Here is a 19,872-nt window from a genome sequence, read left to right as displayed (position 1 = left end):
ACTTATGTGTTATCACAGAAGTGAATTTTGGAAATTGGAAATTTTCTTAAATGGGAACAAATTGTTGCCTAACCTTTATTCAGTCTGAGGTCTTTCTCATTCGTGAAAGGAGAGCTGCCCTAAGTGCTTCCCAGAGGCTGCAATTAGAATAGGCTGAGACTACAAGGGGAAAGGGGTGTCACTGTTCATGGAGGCTTCCTCCCTGCCCTTGTTATGAGGTTTCCCCTGGGAGGAAAAGCAGATGAATGGCAATATGGTGCACAGCCCAGCCTCCTTCTGACATGCATTTCAAAGGTAGTCAAGGACCAGGATGAGAAGGAGACAATTTTGTCACCTGGAACAGTTTGAATACCTTTCACTTGCCTGTGCCCCAGCTGCTTCTGCCACATCTTTCTCAACATGCTTTCTCAGACTGCCATTTTCTCTTTCTGAACAGTGCAACAACAATGGCAGAAAAAATGTCAGTGTCTGCATGGCCCACCTTTGGCAAAACGGCCTGGATAACAACAGCTGTTAAGACAGGAGTGGGAATATAAACAGTGTATGTGAATGGAGGACTCAAACCTGCATGAAAAGACATTTGTCCCAAATGATCATGTAAGAGAGGAAGACGAGCATCAGCCAGATGCAAAGACAGTACATGTGCTTGTAACTGACATCCTCTCAATGTGTGTGTGTAAGACCGTGTGTATGTGTGGGAGGGGGAGATTAGAGCTTTTTGGGATAAGTGGAGGGTGGACATATATAGGTATTAATTAACATTTTGGAATCGTCTAGTACTCTGGCTTATCTGTTATATTATTGATATGAACCTCAAATGAATAGTTCACTGGCGGCTGGTCAATTCTGTGTCATGAATAAATCAATAAACCACTTTGATCTAGATTCAGTATACAGTACGTGAAGGGAGCAGTTTTTCTCAGTGACAGAGCTGCCATTTCAAACCTGCTTCAGAAAGCTGCACTCGCAGCCTGCAGCCCTCTCACTCTGCTCCTGCCCAGCTCTGGCTGTGAGCTCTAGCACAGGGAAGTCTGGGGCTGACGTCTGAGTTACAGGTTGGTTACACTGGACTCAGCAGGGAAGTTGTTAGGCCCATCTGAGATTGCAGTGCTCTAGTTTTGTGTTTTGTCAGATGGGAGGGAGTTAAAGCTCAGCTGCCAAAGGTGTATGTGATCCTACGCAAGCAGTGTTTCTGTGAAGAGGATGGCTAAGGAGAGAAAAGGATTCCACTGGCAATAGCGTACATTTGTGTAAAGCTTTCAGCATGGTTAGTCCAGAATCCTGAAACTACCCTCTTTCAAATTAGAGCATGCCACCCTCTCTGCTGTTTGCCTCCCAGATGTGTGACAATAAACAGGAACATCATGCACTGGGAACTGCTGGGGTTCATAAGAAGTTTATCTCACTGCTAATTTGGGTTGTTCCTCCTTTTATTTTATGCTCTTGCCATATTTTGAGGCACCAAATATGCAACATATTGCAGATGCTTGTGTCGTTTCATCTGGGTGAAGGACTTCTGAAAGACTGTTGACTATAGCAGAAGGGACAGGCACCATCTTTTCATTGCTGGATTACTACATTGCAGCTTTGATCTCTGGGCTGTGGGAATACTCCTGTCACTAGAAAGCACACAGGATAGAGTTGTGTCTCTTTATGAATTCCTAAAGCATGTCAGGTTGAATTTCAAACAATTTTTTTTTTGCTTTTATAAACAATGTATTTCTTCTTGCTTATAACTTTTCAGTCTTCTTATTCAGGTTTGGAACAGGACTAGAAGAACAACTCAGTTTTGGTTTGCCTGACAAATAAAATGAATTGTTTTCTATTATTTCACAAATAATAAAAAAAATCAATAGAAACTTTTTCCTCATTTTCGAAGTATATATTCTGTACAGTGCTTTTCTTATGCTTGAGTACAGGTCTAAAAGGAACATCAGTTTATAAAGAAAAAATAATAGGTTATATTTTAAAATGACAACATAAAATAATGTGGCAATCTCAGATTTTATCTCTGAGCCAGAACTAATTGTTTATTTTTTGGTTGACCTAAGTCTCAATTTTTAGAATAAATAGAATTCTAAAACAGCAATTAAACATTAGTTTTCCCTTAGCTTTACTTCTGATTGATGTGGTAGCTGGGATTTTATTTCATGTCATTATCTCTTTTGTGCTTACCAGGTAGAAATAGATTTAGTTTAATTAACTTTCTCTTTCTGTCTTCATAATATATTTCCAATCAGACAGTTTTGGAAGTTTATTTAGTCTGTATTTACTCTTCCTCAGATGATGAACAGGCAGTATGAGAGAGACAGAAAATCAGGCAGGAAAGGAAATGCCTCTGGCATACCATAAAGGTCACTGTAACAATCTCATAATCTCATTTCCTCTTTAAAGTTTACCTGGGAGTCCCAAACTTTTTTTTTTTGCTTTAGCTCTGCCACTATGTAAAAAAGGAACTCAAGCCACGTGTTGCAATTCTGTGGTATTGCGGTGAAACGGAGCATCCCTTCCCTTTCAGAGTTTAGAAGTATTTATAAGGGAGCCAGCACTTTGCTTCCTTCAGATCACAAAACCAACCTGCCTGGCAACTTCAGCTAACAGGCATCACAGGAAAAGGTGAGAATTCCTTTCTTCTCTAACACTGGGGCAACACAAGTCTGGTACCATCTGCTTCAGATGAAACTAATGAAAACTTAAAATTGTTTATTTAAAAGTGTATTTAAATAGTTGTAATTACATTTGTCTTAGGACAGTATTTATATGCTTACATGCCTGAAGTTAAGCACATAATGTATATATGTACATAGCTCATAGAATTGTTATCTAACTAACAGAACAGCTAATGTTATAAGGTAATAATCTTTTGTATCTTACCTATATTCATGTTGCTGGGGTGTGTGCATTGACAAATACATATTTATGGTCAGACCGTTCTCTGTTTTAAAAAACATGCAACACCATTGACTTGGCCCTGCCTTCAACTGGGACTGGTCCAGATGATGTCCAGATGTTCTGACATAAATTATTCTGTGATTCTCAGTGTAGGAATCTGTGCTGATTTGCAGCAGCTCGTGCTGCAGGTCACAGGGAACATATGATGTTAGTACACTCTCCTCATCTATGAAGTGCTCGGGCAACGGAAATGATTAGTGATGTTCAGAAACTGAGTTTATTTCTGATTAATTTTTCCAATAAAATTTTGAGATGTGGGGAGGGGCTGTTCTCCTCCCATCTCAAAAATTGAATAATTTTCCATGAAAACTGTTAACTTTTTTCATGAAAAACCTGAATCATGAAGCTTCTCCCTAAAACCAGGAGAAACTTTTCTGTTTTCAAGGTTTCAATTTTGATGAAAGGTTGATACGGAAAAGAAGGCACGTTTTACACCATTCTCCTCCAAGTTTTAGCTGATATTTCAGATATTGGTTTTATGAAGCATAGTGATGAATGCTATGTTACAATGAAAGAAATGAGCACCTTTCAGAAAGTTGCAAAATGTATTTTTCTTTTGCAAATTACAGCTAATCCTGCCTGCAGTAGAAAATCATCAGGCGCTAAGAATGTTTGCCTTTTAATGAAGCAATATACTGCCGATAAGCTGCCTGATAGTATCTGGCTTTTCACTGAGGCTTTTGCCTCTCTCAGAGTACAGATGGAATGTGAGCTGGTTTCTCTCCTAGATACTCCCTCCAGATACTATACTTGTAGCTTCTGGTCCCATTAATAGCTGTGCTGTGTGGTGTACAAAATCAGACGGCATGCTTTCTTGGCATTGGTCCAGAGACAGCTGACTTCTGATCAAGATTAAGAACTGCTATTAATAGCAGGAGCTGCCAGTGAGTAACATATTTGGTGCACATAGAAATACACACGTACTCTTCCTCCGTAAACCCAAATGAAAATGTTTCGTAGCACATGAAAAGAAATCAGGAGGACTACTCCCGTTTCACTGAAAATGGTTTGGTTTGGGAGGGAAAAAACCCAAACCACTTAATTTTGTGTTTTTCATGTGCATTCAGATTCCCACTGTAGTCAGAATAGACTTTGAAAGATATATTCACCAATCTCTTTTTCTAAGTCATACTCCTATTCCTTTAATCTCCCATTGAAAAAGGTCTGAAAGTGTATCTAAATAACTGTCATTAAAGTTTTTTATGCACCTGGTGTTTACTACAATATTTGGCAAATATGTTTTATGTTTTATGAAGAGCTCTAGCTGTATTTTGAATTCAGGACAAATATACATTTATATATTGTATATACAGCTATATACTTATATATTCTCAAGTGAGATATACGTATATGTCTCAAATGAACACAGCAACAATGATATCCAGCCATTTCTGCAAATATAGCTATGGCACTGAATGCAGTAGGAATTTTGCCTGAAATTGCTTGCAAAATTAATTAGACTATGCAACCTCAGGTGGATACTAGAACTAGTACCAGTTAGGCAAGTGCCAGTATTGACACCAGCTCTACGCTGCATTATTGACACTGCTGTCACTTGTTCTCACAGAGATGGTGAAGACTACAGTCCAGCAAAACACTTCAGCAGGTCCTTCATTTTATTCGCAGTCCTTTGTTTTAATAGGACTACTGACATGCTTAAACTAAGGAATATACTTATAAGCTTTGTATGACTGGAATTTAATGTCCATTGATCCTTTAGTTCAATGCTTTGTTCATGCAATTAGCCTCACTGGCATCAGCAGGACTTTTCTTGCGTTAGGAATATTTAACTGAGGGAGCTGGGAATGCTTCTGAGCTCCTGACCATATGAGACCTATGCACACAACAATTTCAAGTTCCGTGATTTCTTCTCTAAACTGGTTTGCGGTTTGAATAAGAAGCGGATCAAAATCTTGGCTTAAGCTCCAGTACAAACCTGATATTCAATTTTTATGTAGTCTAAGAATTCTTAGAATGGGAGAATGTTTCTTAGTTCACTGGAACTGACTCTATCTTCTTATTATTCTGTCCAGCATTGAGCTCAATTTCAGTACACACTCAACAATCCTCAAAGAAGTTTAGTAATTTATTTTTTCCCTACAGATGTCTCACCTACTATTTGCCTTACTTTCATTATTTTCGTTTGGTGCCCTTCTGGAAGCGCAGTGGAAACTGAGGGAAAATGGTAAGCAGTCTTCACTTACTGAGACCTACAGCTGACTGTATGACATAAGGGTATTTCAGAATTATCCTTGTGTCCACAAGCACAGAATTTGTTAACTATAGTATCTTAGGCCAAGGTTCTTTCTATTTGTTTGTGAATAACTAGCCAGCTAATTGGCATTAATGGAAGAAATATTCAGAAGTCCTAAAATGTCACACAATGGCCATTCTGAATATTTGCATTAGAAACTGTCTTATTTCCTATTCCCTGTTCTCTTGTTTCAAAAGTTTCAGTCATGCAGTCTGGAAGCAGAAACAGTATCTTGTGACTTAGGTAACAGCCCACAAACAAGTGAAGAATTAATTGTCAAAAAGAATATTTCACAGTAAAAACTAAAACCTAGAAATAGTTTATCCAACTTTTCTGCTAAATAACTTAAATGTAAATATGTTTGTAAAAATACAGAGTCAGTAATAAACAAACATATCTTTTGAATAACTTACCAGAAAATTGGGCTAAATTCAGATAATCAAATTTGCTGTTGTTATTCACCCAGTGTAGCTCCATAATCCAGGGTGTCTTCAATGTGATTATCCAAAAAGAAGGACCCTAATCAACATGAGAAAAGCATTCTCAATCTGATTGTGTTTTATTTGTAAAAAGTAATTAAATTACTTTTCCCCATATCTTTACATTAAAAAATTATTTATCCTGTGGGTTCCCTGGGCGATACCATGGTGCTGAAAACTGCAAATATGTTTGTCAGTATTGAGAATAATCTTTGAGTTTTAAGTCTGTAAGATTTACCTTGCCTGTGCTTCAAATATCCATAAGCAGTTTGGTAAGCTTCCAAGCTTCCTAGAGTTGCATGTTTTCTGCCATTTAGATTCAGCGTTTGACATGTATTTCTTAGTGTTTCTTCTTTGTGGTAAAATCTTTAAGCTCTCATTCTGGTAGTGAAATGCTTTGGTGAAAAGGTCTTAGAGCTCACTGAAACTCTGATTTCCTGAGCTGAGTGCTTGCTGTGGTGTTGACACGCTAAGAAACAAATTTTTGCCACTTCTTCCATGTAGAAGAGTCTCTGAGGGCACTGAACATGGTTGGGGAGCCTGTGACAGCAGTAGCATATCTGAGCAATGACAGCTAAATTTGAGAACTGTTGCCACACAGAAGTGGAGGTGAAGTTCTTCAGCCAACCACAGCAAAGAGACAAGAGAAGATAATGTTTCTTTAATGGAATTGTTCCAAGTTATTTTGTTATGTGGTGTGTCTTCTAATTTGGGAAGACCAGCAGGGCACTTCAGAGTTACAAGATGGCATTTAGAAGACCACATCTCCCTGTTGCAGTCCACTTAGCTCTGCTGTAGCCCAGAGATCCCTTGTCTCTTAGTAATTGCTCCACTGGGACCAGGGTGATAGGAGTACAGATAGTTCCCTGCAGAGAATGGAAAACAGATTCAGCTACAGGCAAATACAAACCACTTACCCAGAGCTCCCCTCCTTCCCCTTGCTCACTCACAGACCTTTGATGCTGAAGAGGGCAAAGTGTCATAGCTTTGCACCATAGCAAAGCACCACAGTACAGAGTGGTTTTACATGCCATTCTGTGAGCAAAGGCCACAGGCCACATGCAGGAGGAATATCTGGGCTCAGTGTGTCCTGGCATCCTCACCTTTAAAACAAAGGTACCTGCCTACTTCCCACGGTTATGAACCACTGTAAGATTCTCTGGGAACATGGGAAAAAAAAACACTTTTTCCACTGAAATGTCATCCCTATTGATCAGCAGGTTCTAGATACACTGTAAATTTCTAAGTCGAACCTCTTTTTGTAGTAAAGATTTCCAGGTGATGGTGAGGCCTTGGGCAAGAAAGCCAGAGATTTGTTAGTAGTTTTCATGAAGAGTAAGCTGAAAAAAAGGGCTCAGTTCAATCTTCATACTGTTGAGTAGCTGCTAACATGTCTTTCTCTGCCATGTCCAGTGTACGTCATAGAATCAGAGTGGAATGATGAGACACCAGCTAAAAGAGTGGAGCTCACCTGTAACACATCTGATGAAGCACTGCCAGTTTACTGGAAAAAGGGCACCGAACTGAAAGGAACTGGAAAGACTCTGATTGCCGAAGTGAAAGAGTTCCCAGATGCTGGCAACTACACCTGTCTGACAGCTAATACCCATGAAATTGTCAGCTATGATTTCTTCCTCATCACTAAAATAGACTCCAATGGGCAAATGATAAGGTCCATTCTGAAAAGCTTTAAAGGTACAGTCATAGGATGATGTGATGTATCTTGCTCAGCTTTGTGCATTGGAGTTTGTGAGGACCAGAGGGAGCTCTCTGGAGAAATGCATGAGAAATACCCACTTTAAATGGGTCCTCTTCAAATGCTTTACTGACAATGAAAGGCAAATGATTGCTTCTGTGGGTCTGTATGTGTGCAGCTGATGAGCAGCATAGGAATCAGTTGCCATGGGATTAATTTAGGACTCTCTAGACCTATAGGATGGCGCGATGGTAGGAATGATTAGATACAGAATAACATCAATACCACACCACTGCTTTTCTGGTGGGGGAGCAATTGACTTGCTTTGCTTCCATCTCACGGACCCAGCATTCAGGAGAGGGTTTGCAAAACCAGGGCTACATGATTTGACAGAACCAGGGACTGACCTAGATTTTAAGTGCTGTCATTTGGGCTTCTCCATTCACAATTAACCCACTGGGACAAGGCTGTGATGTTTTGCATTTTCTGCATGAACCTCATTCATCTACGTCTCATATTGCAATCCCTCACTGTAGTGCCAGGAACTTATGAATTTCCAAGGCTTTTTCCCTGCCTCCTGGACCCACATATCAGATGCAGTAGGCTGGTCTGCCAGTCAGCTACATCCAGGGTACAATATAGAGTTGTTGAGAGTCTGCAGTGCTGGGCAGCAGAAATGAAACACATGCCTATACTGAGGCCTCATTCACTTCTCACACTGGAAACATTCCCCATCAAGTGCCCCAGTGTGTGAAGACGTGAAATTATCCACTGTGTGCACTCTCATGCGTGAGGTAACAAATACAGAGGTTTGCCAACTGAATAGCTGCAATGTTTCTCTATGGAAGGAACGATGGATTTGTCTATATAAATCTCCTACTGACAGCTATCTGCAACAGCTTGGGTACACTCTAGCTCCTGTCAATAGATGTGGTTAATGTGGTGCCATGTAAACCAGCCTTCAGCCACTAACTGTGGTTATATGGCTTTTTCACTTTGTTTTGGGTGGCTGTCCAAGGGGCAGTATGAGACTGTATCTGCTGACGTACCCATCACCTGCCAAAGTAGATGGGAGTCTATTGAATTACTGTTTTCTCTCTGTTTTGACCATTTTGGCGAAATGAGTAAATAAATCGTGTTTTCTTTCTTTTTCCATCTAGAGCCAAACAGGACATTTTTAAAATGTGAGGCAAAGAACTACTCTGGAATTTTCATATGTTCATGGATGACAGAAAATGAGAGTCCAAATGTGAAGTTCACAATCAGAAGTCTAAAAGGGTAAAAGCTTGTACTTTCCTTAACAACCTCATAGTAAGGCCAGAACAGCCCTTTGTGTTACTCTGTGTAGGAGATTCTGGATTTTAGGCTATTGACGACATGTGGAAAGCGAGGAATCCCACTTCCAGAGTCTGAACATCTGCAAAATGTTTTGAGCCATCACTGGGCCTAACTTAACTAATAAATGCATGGAAGTTGCTCAGAAATTAGTAAAGACTTGAAAATGGAACAACCCCTCTGGACTGCTACAGCTGTTACAGTACAGCCACAGAATAACTTAGGCAATAGCAAAAACAGTTCATGCAGGGGAGAGGAAGTTGAGCCAAAAGCAGAAACAATCATAGCACTGAGTCCCCTCGCAGCAGATCCAGTGGAATTAAGGGAGTGGGAGGCTGCACCCACTGCAAAAGCCACATGTCCACTGACAAGCCTCTGTTGAGGAACGCTGCAGAAACCTGTGAGGGAAATATGTGAGGGGAACCTTATGGGGATTTCCTACCGCCCACTACTCTTGGGGGTTTCTCCAAAACATGGAGTGCTTGAGCAAAGGTCACTGCAGTTTGTTAAAGAAGAAACAACTGCAAAGTGTTTTATTTTGCTGAATGCAAAAATAGAACCAGATTCAGGTAGTACTTTACAGATGGCTTTTGTTATTTATTTCCCAATGGATACATTTTAACCTTCCCTTATTTCTTCCAGCAAGGTTTTGGAAAGGGCTAAGGAACAAAGTAAGATACTAGGGCTTGTCATGGGACAGCGGTAATAAGAAATGAGATATCTTGGTTTAGGTTTAAACACTAATTCTTTCTGCTAAGGCAGGGGGGCTTTCATGATTTTACATTAATATGTAATACAGCACTGAAAATGTAAGAACTCCCACTGAACTGTTTCTGCGGCTGTTGAAGCACAGCTGTAAAATGATACGGGCAACAGCAAAACATTACCTTACCAACTACATGTTATCGTTGTGGCAACAAATTGCCACAAACAAACATTTCATTTTTGTGAACAAAACAGCATTTCCAGCACTTTTCTCTGTTCTGTATTCAGCTCTCAAGGAGACGTAACCTGCAGCAGCCCTGTAGCTCACACTGATAAATCAGTGACTGAATACAGAGCCCAGTGCCAGAAAGAAAACTACTGTCCATTTGCTGAAGAGCACCAGCCAATTGAGATGTTCCTGGAGGTCATTGACGAGGTGGAATATGAGAACTACACTAGCAGCTTCTTCATCAGAGATATCAGTGAGTAGGCCAGGAATCATGATTAATTCTTAGCTTTATTCTTGCTGCCAATATTGGAACTAACAACGGCAGCTGATCAAACCAAGCTTGGGAATCCCTGCCCTGTTCTACTGTAAATCTTTATCAAGCCCCCAGTTACAGGAACAGGGGAAAACAAATCTTAGCAGCAGTCTGGAATAGGATGAGGAAGTGAAGAAGCAACATCTCCCTAGCTTGTGACCTCCAACCCTCTCACCCCCACATCTCCCAGAAATTTCTGTAGCCTTCTCTATTAGATGTTTTGGAAGGGGTATGTGGGAGAAGTCAGAGAATAACCCATAAACCAGATTTAGTCAGATAATGGTTAATGCTATGTATGCTTCCCTCTTGATCCATTCTTACAGATGGGCATCCAGGGCAGGTTAATAGAACCTGACAGGAAATAAGAGGACCAGTTGTGACCATGATGCCACAGGGCACAGGAAAATGAAGCAGCATCCTAAAGAAACAGATGTTTTGCTAAATGCCCTAATGGTCAGCAGGGGTTGAAGATACTCCTCTGTGTCCAACAGAGCCCTCTGCAACCCTTCAGGCAAAAAAAAGAAGGATCTTACCCAGAGAGACTCTGGGAGTATGCTTAATTTTCTGTAAGAAGCATACAAGTCAGTTCTTACACATCATGCCTACTCCTTTCTTAATCTCATGGAGGCTCCCAAGCTGATTCCTATAAAACTATCAACAGTAGTACACCAACATCTGATATTATGCTGCTAGTGTGAATTAATTCCTTCTATATTTTCTCTTGCAGTAAAACCCGACCCACCCCAATGCCAGTATGCGGCCACAAATGGAACAGTGACCTGGACATATCCCAGAACATGGAGCACACCAAAGTCCTACTTCCCTTTGACTTTCAGGGTCAAAGTTGAAAGTACAAAGAAACACAAAAGCCAGGTAGACACAACATTTGAAACACGATTTTCTTGCTCAAACAGACAGTATAAATAATATAAGCTTAGTATGCAAGAATCATGGACTAGAATTAAAAAATAAAAAAGGGTGCTGAGACCAAAATGTGGCAAGGTTCTGTCTTGGCAGAAAAAGACCTCCTTCCCAGTTCTATGAGAAGTAAGATCCAAACAACACACTCTAGGGTGGATGCAACCCTGATGTAACTGGGGAGATAAAATCGTGCCCAGCATTGCATAGCTGTGCTAGCATAAGAAAAGTATTTACTAATTCATTAGTAGGCTGTGTGGGTCCTAATGTGGGAAAATCCCAATTTCCAAATCAAGAAGTCTAGGATCTGTTGCACTGATTTCCTTGTATGTTGTTTGTACCTGGATAGCTCAGACTTTCTTTGTAGGTGAATGGCAAATAAGGAATCAGTGACTCATTTGGTAGCATTTCTGTGGAGACCGGCGAAGACTACAGTCTTTGCCACTCACTTTCCAGTTATTAGTTAATTGTTAACTAAACATTGCTACTCTGTATTAGCTTTAAATCACAAAATGGTTTTGCCTCCTTTGCTAATGCTCATGGACACACTAAAGGGTGCACAACAGCAGTATGGTGATTTGCCTAGGTTGACAAAGAAATCAACAGCAGAACTGGAAAGAAATACACAAATCAGTTGACCACAGTGCAGGTCCTTAACTGCAGTGCTGCTCTTCCTTGGTCCAGCAATCAGAAAAGTAAAAAAATGTAATGATCATTCCAGTTTGTGAACTGATTAAACTAAAGACACTAGACGTCTTTTTCCATGTGAAAAAAAAAAAAGCAAGCCTGTACCAGCAGATGGGGCTATTCCCCTAGTGCTGACTCCTTGATTTTAGTAGGGTTGCCTTGTACAATCCCTTAGGTAGAGAAATCGGCGAGTCCACGGAGTGCTTCTTGTATCAGCCACGAGTCCTCAGTGGAAATTTCAATGATACTGAAAATCAACAACTTCTGTCTTAGGATTCCCACTCTGGGAGCAGAAGGAAAAAGAGAAAAACCCAGATAAACAAATAAACCCTTTGTTTTAATGAGTGTTTCAGTGTGGGGTTTGGATCACTTTACAACACTAACTTCAGTGGAAAGTGGGCTTTTTTGTTTGTTTCTACTGAGGCTCAAGTTCTCACAAGTCCTCACAAGTCCTCATGACTTCGGTATCTGTGGATGAAGATTGGTGGCTTTGAAATAACAGACTACCAGTGGGGTTTTTGAGTCACATGTGCTTGTTGCCATCTGGCACTTGATTGTATGTCCTCCTTAACCTTTACAATCTGCTGATGGAGCTGTGCCCTGTTCATAGGTCTATGATGCTGATGAGCAGTCTATTCAGATTCCAATGACTGGACCAAAAGACAAGATCTCTGTGCAGGCCAGGGATCGCTATTACCACTCATCCTGGAGTGAGTGGTCTTCACTTTGCAGGTAAGACGTAAATAACCTTCTACTGGAGGAGCAAGGATGATTCCTTACCTAGGACAGTAAGGAGTCTATGAACTTCTGCTTCTTAAATACTCATTTATTTCACATTTCCTCATAACCATTTTTGTCTTGAACATTTTTTCATTAACTATATGTAAGGGAATAAACATGTAAATGTATTGGGCTGTCTAAACAATGATTCTCTTAAAAAAAAATTGAGGAATCAATTAGAATCAATTTAAATCAGAGAGGAAACAATGGATGTAGGTTCGTGGACATGGGTAGTGTTCTACCTAACTAGGCAATTATAAAATATTCTTTAAGAAATATAAGAGCATTTGGCTGTTGCTAGTGTAAGCCATGCTGATTTTTATCCTTCCTGTTCATTGATAGCTTACAAATCAATATTGAGCATCCAAATACAGCAGACAATCCATATACAGCCAAGTTTTACCAGTAAAATGAGGAAAGGAGTGAGAGAGAGAGGAGATATTTGCTATTAGAAAGAAAAGCTATTAGCAGCTTCTGCTAGTCCTAGGAATGGCTGTTTTCTTATTCTGTGAATTGATTAGCGTTCTCTGACAGCTCTTAAATTACTCTCAGCCTAGCTTTCCAGGTCAGAACATATTTTTAAATATGGAAATAGCCTCTTTCAGATCAACACCAAAAAGAATTATCAGATTTTTTTTATCTTCTTCCTCTCTTCTGTTTTATAATTTTGGGGTGGGGTTTTTTTTTCAGTTAGATGTAGATGCAAATCTCTCTGACCTCCAAGTTTCCTGAGTCACACTGTTGAAAAGTTGTAAACTGGTAGCCCTATTGAAACACTTGAAATGAGATCACACTCTTCTGTGGATCCAGTCTTCATTGGTATAGGGGCATTTATAGATACCAATGGGAACTGCAGGAAATTTGCAAAAGGGCCGTAGCTGGACAAGTGCCTAAGTCTCATCAGTTGAAGCTGAATCCCTGATCCCCATCAGACACAGGAACTTCTGAGCCTTACACTATGTGGTCCTGAGTCCTTTAGAGAAAACTGAGTGGTGGCATTTCGCTAGATGGCTCAGACCAGCAAAGCTTTATTGAGAAATGGACTAAAAATCTAGGTCTGAGGAAAATAAAGATAATTCTTATCTAAATTTCCTTTCTCTTATTTTACAGATAACCAGTAAGAGATTCTAGGAGAACGGCACAACGTTCCTAAAGAAAGCAAAGCATGAATTAGCACAAGAACATAAGCATAATTAGAAGAGAAATTTGCATTTGAGATTATTAAGAAGCCATAACGTATCTTTTTATAATAGATTAATACAGTCCTGATTTTGGCAGCTCTTTTAAATTCCCCAGATTTGAGTAACACCTTTAGCATACATCATGTTATATTAACATGTATAGTATTTTGATACATTGCTGTCAGCTATTATTGTAGGTTCTGCATAGTATTGTATTGCATTTATTTATTTATTTATTTATTTATTATTATTTATTTTCTTGACATGACTTGCAATGCCAGATGATGGCAGTTGCTATTCAAACTGTTTCATGTGTTAATTTCTTTGGAAAGTAACTTACTGAAAGAACTGGTTTAGTATTCCATTATTTAATTGTTTAATTATTTGATTATTTAATTATTTATTTTTATTTATTTTGTTGAAACGTATCAGCATAGAAAGCCTTGGCTGCATGAGGCAGCTATGTATCATGTATCAGGGCCATCCTCATCTTCCAATCTGATGGCAGATGTTTTAGTAAAAGAAGGAATTCCAGGTTGAGTCCTAGAAATGTTAGCTGCTGCATTTTGTCAGCTGTCTGTGCTTACATCATGTTGATGCCCAGCTGGTGAACACTGCAAATGGTTGTTGCATGAGAGATGCCCTCACTTGCAGCTGAACTTGCTCAAAGCCCTACACTTGCAGCTGAACCCAAGGTGCAGTGGAAGCAATGGGAGCGCTGGTGTGGAGGCAGCTTTGAGGTGCTGTGGTTGAAAGAGTCCTGTTGCCACCTCTCATGAACATGAAAGAAGCCAGTAGCTGAATATGACAACTCCTAAACAAAACTCCTTTTCTTTCATGCTTGTGATCATTAGAGGCCCTTTATTCAGTGATCCATGTGTACTCAGTGCATCTCTTGCAGTGGAGTTTTCTGACAATAAAATTAATTCAGACCTGCTGTGCCACAGGAAAAACCACAGGGCACAAGTAGTCAGGAATCTGCAACTGAAACCAAGGCAGCTTAAATTATTTAGAATTTTAACTGCAGTGTATCTGATATTTCAGAGAGCAATTGGTAACTGTTTTTTTATGTGGATGTTAAGCATCTAATTAAAGTTAGAGTTTTAGAATACAGATTTTTATAGTTCATTTTGAAAGTATTTCCCTAGTACTGCAACATGTGCTAGGTGTCTTCACAGAACCTTAGGAAAAAAACCTCAAGTCCTAGTTCTGAACTGCTTACAGTGTAAGTCCCCAGATCTGGAAAGAAGCAGAAGCATGTGTTGAAGCCTGTACATTTTTGTCAAACCACCTAAGTCCTGACTTTCAGGAGGGCAAAATACGTTAGAATATCTTTGAGGATTTAGGCCTTAATCCCTAATACAGAATCACTGAAATTAAAGAAAGACTTCCATTGTGACCATGCTTCCTTTTTTTCCAGTCTTAGAAATGGGTGGTAATTTAAGATATTTAAAAACATTGAAATGTGGGAAGTATCTGATATTTCAGAAAACTGTTGATAATCTAGCTACAGGTGCTGTTAGTATTTATTAATATTAAGTGTATGCATCTTATTTCTGCTATAAATACAATTAACTGTGCTTGTTTTACAAGGGAGCTAATAATAAATACATCTGAAAACAAGAAAATTTGGTTTACTTGTGATCTTTTAAGAAGAATGGTTAATATCAGTCTTAATTTTCCTACCAGAATATTATACACTACTTCTGAGGCAATGTCTGTAGGGAGAAGTAATATTACTGATTAATGCTACCAAATTCATGGCCTGTACAGGACAACACAGAAAAGTGACATCTGTTAGTCAGCAGTCTCTTCTAAACCCTTTTCTGCAGGCTAAGAAGTGATTGTTTCTTTTGCAGTCTAAGAGTACATTGAAGTTCACTGGCCTTTGTGGTCAGGAGGTTTGCAAATGAAACCAGGCTGACATGTATCTTGAGGTCTTTGAGGTTTCTCTCTGATACTGTTGATACAGGGTTCAGAATTAGTAGGACCTTCCTGTTCTTCAGATATCTGGGTTGAAACCCTGGCACCATTGAAACCAATCATTGAAACCTCTCATTAACTTTGATTCAGCCTAGTTCTCACTCTCAGAAATACTCAGGCTAAATTTACAAGTATCCTGACAGAGACTATATTGATCTATTACCTTTAGAGGAACATGCCTTTCTGTGCCATGATCCCATAAGGTGAGTTAAATCTCCCTACAGGAAGGTTTTCTGGCATAGATCATAAGCTAATGAGGAGCTGGTAGTGAGGATAGTAGTCGTCTAAGATTCTTCAGAAAAATAACAAAGCACAGCTTGAAACTGCCCCTTTTTCTGTAGAAACCAAGTTAACTGTAAGATGGCTGGTCTCTAACACATAAAGTTGGTTTCAGTCCTTGATTATCCATTTCCTGGGCCTTATATGGATCCAAGTGCCTCTGAATATCTGCTCTAGAAATTGTCAGAAGTATCCCATCTCTGAGGAACTGTCTAGATTGTATAAAAAGGTAAAAAGGTGTTAATATCACAGCACAAATATTCACTAGGGTGGCTCCATACACTGGAGATCACTTCCTAACATACTCCATCCTGTCAACATAATAGTAGTTGATGTGTCAATTAATCCTTGTACTTCTCTTTCTTAATTCCTCTCCTTTTTGCAGTGCAAATAATCTGGAAACCTTCTTACAAACGTCACAATGCATAGACTCAATCAGGCTGCACAATGTACAAAATTGGCCCCCAAAAAACTTTAGATTGCAAAATCAAAGCTTCTGAAATAAAATGATAGAACTAAGTTTATTCCTGAGGCCCCCATGGTATGAGACTCATTAATCATATAGACACATAATAGGTCTTCTACTGGACCCCTGTCTTACTCAGTGACTCACCATTCTCTGGGAAGGGGTAGTTCCTCCAGCTTTCTATTCATACTCATCATTCAACGTGTGGCTTTAGGTTTTGCCTACCACACCTCCCTAAATCTGCACTGAACAGAGACTGACTAATTCCCTCCAGGGCTTTTTGTGGGTGCTTCTCATCTTAAAGAATGCTTTACAAATAGTTGTTGTATTAATGAGGCACAAATAGGTTGCAGTAGGAGCTTGCTATCCTCTAAGTGCTTCAGCCATTAGAGCTGGGTAACAGCAAAAAGAAAAAAAAAAGGCTTGCAAAAGGAAAAAAAAAGGCTTATGTCTAATTAGGGGTTCTCTGAGAGAACACCTATTAGATTTCAGGTCCAAATGCTTCATATCCACCCCTCCTTCCATGTTGACCTTCATCCTTTCCCAAGTCTTCATAAGTTGTAGCTTGTCTTTTATAAAAGTTATATTTTTAATAGAGGCAAAACCAATGTATGTCCTCTAACCTTGTTCTGAGACATGAAAAAACCTTAAAAGAAACCTTTCCTCAAATACTTCAGTTTGACTGACTTCAGTGTGACAGAACTTCAAAGTGCTAAACACCTGGAAATTACATCTTAAAATACAAAATAGAAGGCAATTTAAAATAAGTCCTATTTAATGCTCGCTGTCCAATTCAGTGCTAAGTGTTAAGCTGTTAATGCCTGTTTTGCATATATCTGTGAAGAATCAAGTAATTTAGAAACTTCAATGGTATGACACTAAGTAACTCAGAGGATTCACAAGCTAGTTGCACAATAGTACGTATCACAGCCTTGTAATTTATCTTAAAGAGATCAGAAGATACAAAGAAAAAGAATAAAGATCAGAGAGTCATGGTGTTGGTTTTGGTTTTTTTCTACTTTCTAAAATAACATATGAAACCTTCAGCTGGGAGCTGTCCCAGCTTGATACCTGCAATTTTAAAGAAAGGCTCCTTTGATCTTTCTTAAGGTGTGGAAAATGGGAAACTCGCCTTCCTTCAGGCAAATACGCAAATGTTTTGGCACAGTTTGATGCCTTAAGAAATGCATCACTTGGTTCTCAAATCTTCCATTGAGCAAGACTTGAAAGACTGATACATTAATTGCACATGGGTGGACAACCCTAACCACCCACACACAATAAAATTGAAGGAGCCTGTGTACTGGGTTGCACATAAACACGCACTGGAATCACTAAGAGGTCTGAATTCCCTCTTGTGACCATATCAATACCTATCTTGGCTTGTACATTCTTTCCAGGTATACCTGGTGTGTGAGAATGTTTTTTAGCTATTCCATATGCCGTTTTTTCAGCACTGTTGATGTCCTCAATGTGAGGCACTCAATCATATGAATGGGAACAAGCTACTGCACGTCAATGCTTTCTGGAATGCAGCCAGATAACATCCTCCCATGCAGAATAAAGCAGGCACTTAACTAATGACGTGCTGCAGCAGCATATTTGGCATCATATTTGCGCTCCATTTGGGGCTCCAAAAATAAAAGCAATATATCAATAACTGTGACAAATGCGCTCACTCTTGGAAAAAGATGCACTAATATTTTATCAGATATAACAGACCCATTAAAGTGAATAAACATTTGTTCACCAAGTAATTACTTTTTCTTCTTCAAAATAACAACTTGGAGAGGTAAGAAGTTGGGAAAAGACAAGATACAATGATAAAAGTAGAAAATTATCAGAGGCCCACAATTAACACACATGTATTCAAAGAGTACCTCCCAGCTCAATGGAAACCAGTACAAGTTTGCTAATGAGGCCAAAATTTCATTCACAGTTTTTCAATCCAAACCGAGTATTTACCATGAATTTCAGAATTAGTTTTAGGTATGGTAAAGAGGTCTACTTATCCAACTCTGGGAAGCAGCTATTACTAAACAGATCTGAACACTTGTTTTCCAACAAACAACATTTTTTTTGAGTAGCTAAAATTAATCCAACTACTCTATTGTTGATGTCTGCTTTGTCAAATCTAGAAATGTTAATTCGTAAGGACAAACATAATATGCCACAAAGTCCCTAAGCAGCTGACTGCCAGCAATAGTTAACATTCACCTATGAGAATCACAGAATCAGTTCAGGTTGGAAAAGACCATGGGGGTCGCCTGGTTCCCCACATCCCCACCCCACCACCAGTGGCCCCATGGCCAGTTTAGAACACATGAATTTTTTAATATCTCCAAGGATGGAGTTTCCATAATCTCTCTGGGCAACCTGTTCCAATGCTTGACTACTCTCATTGTGAAATTTGTTTTCCTCACATCTAATTGGAATTTCTCTTGCTGCAATTTGCACTATTGTCTTTCTTCCTTTCAGTGTGCACCTCCGAGAAGGGTCTGGCTCTTGTCTTCTCTGTACGCCTCTATAAAGTAGCTGAAGACAATAATAAGACTTTGCCTTGTTTCTTTAAACTGAACAAATCACTTCTCTCAGTTTTTCCTAGTATAACATGTGCTTCATCCCTCTAAACATCTTGGTGGTCCTTCACTGGATTTGCTCCAGTATTTCAGTGTCTGTCTTGTGCTGGGGAGCCCAGAACTGTACACAGAACTCCAGATGCAGCTTCATAAGTGCTGAACAGGGAGAAACAATTTTTTTGACTTGGTAATTACATTCTTACTAATACAGCCCAGTATGCAGAGTTGGACTTGTTCACTATAGGGGCAAACCATTGACTTGTTCAACTTGCCCACCAAGAGAAGAACTGCTCTATTCTCCTCTCAATCTGCCACTGAATGTTCTCAAAGACAGCACTCTGACCTAGATGAACCTTTGGCTTACCTGAGGATGACAGGTTGAAGACTACCAGGGCAAACAACAAGCCTCTGCAAGTTTGGAGAGAAAGACACCTCAGATGAAGCATTTTTTCAGTCAAACAGTGACTATTTTCTCCAGTTGGCTAATGTGAATTCTGCCCATTCTTAAAGCTAGGCATATAGATGCTGAGATATTTCAGTATCCTTTTAAACTGGAGTTGCAATAAATGCTTTGTGGCATAACTTTTTACCAATTTCATTTTGAGATTTTGCATATGACTATTACCTCACTGCAGAAAGTGAAACAGACTGTTGCTTTCTGTGTATGACATTTTTCTTCTCAAAGCTTCAAGATAGCTTTGATATTTCAAAACACAAAAATCTCCAGAATTTCGGTTGGCCCCCTGTTGTGCCCTGCTTGTATGTGAGCTGCTATTTGTACACCCTACAATATGTCACAGTTTCTCATCAGAACTGTATCCCTCCTATCTGAGTGGTCTGGGCAAGCCCTACAAAGCTTAAGGTCCACTGCTCAGAAAATGAATCTTAATTTGATTCAAAAGCACTAATCAAAACACCTAAACATTACCAGAAAGAAAACGTTCACCCCATGGCTTTCCTGCTATGGGGCATAGAATAAGCATGAAGAATCCTTTCAATAGCAAGGTAATTTTCAAACACTAAGAAAAATCTGATC

At 39.4% G+C, this 19,872-nt stretch overlaps 1 protein-coding gene across 2 annotated transcripts; it reads left to right on the top strand.

The window, feature by feature from the left end:
- Window positions 1-2,475: 2,475 nt before the first annotated feature.
- Window positions 2,476-15,142, top strand: IL12B (interleukin 12B). 2 transcript variants are annotated; one of them, XM_075509912.1, is made up of 8 exons: window positions 2,476-2,616; window positions 5,056-5,137; window positions 7,099-7,380; window positions 8,542-8,659; window positions 9,710-9,903; window positions 10,691-10,836; window positions 12,179-12,300; window positions 13,459-15,142. In XM_075509912.1, exons 2-8 carry the CDS (start codon window positions 5,056-5,058, stop codon window positions 13,460-13,462), a joined length of 948 nt encoding a protein of 315 aa, XP_075366027.1. In that variant the 5' UTR covers window positions 2,476-2,616; the 3' UTR covers window positions 13,463-15,142. The 2 variants fall into 2 exon arrangements, with proteins under 2 accessions (XP_075366027.1, XP_075366028.1); XM_075509913.1 differs by lacking the exon at window positions 13,459-15,142 and having other exon boundaries at window positions 12,179-12,304.
- Window positions 15,143-19,872: the final 4,730 nt, after the last annotated feature.

Source organism: Mycteria americana, chromosome 8, assembly GCF_035582795.1.
Source record: "Mycteria americana isolate JAX WOST 10 ecotype Jacksonville Zoo and Gardens chromosome 8, USCA_MyAme_1.0, whole genome shotgun sequence".
NCBI classification, from domain to species: Eukaryota; Metazoa; Chordata; class Aves; order Ciconiiformes; family Ciconiidae; genus Mycteria; species Mycteria americana.
The sequence above is the reverse complement of the archived record's forward strand: the minus strand, read 5'-3'. Positions and strand labels throughout refer to the sequence as shown.

Coding starts and splice junctions, on each gene's coding strand:
- IL12B (XM_075509912.1), top strand. CDS start 5,056: ATGTCTCACCTACTATTTGCCTTACTTTCATTATTTTCGTTTGGTGCC. Junction 7,381..8,541: donor CATTCTGAAAAGCTTTAAAG/GTACAGTCATAG, acceptor TTTTCCATCTAG/AGCCAAACAGGACATTTTTA. Junction 8,660..9,709: donor ACAATCAGAAGTCTAAAAGG/GTAAAAGCTTGT, acceptor TTCTGTATTCAG/CTCTCAAGGAGACGTAACCT.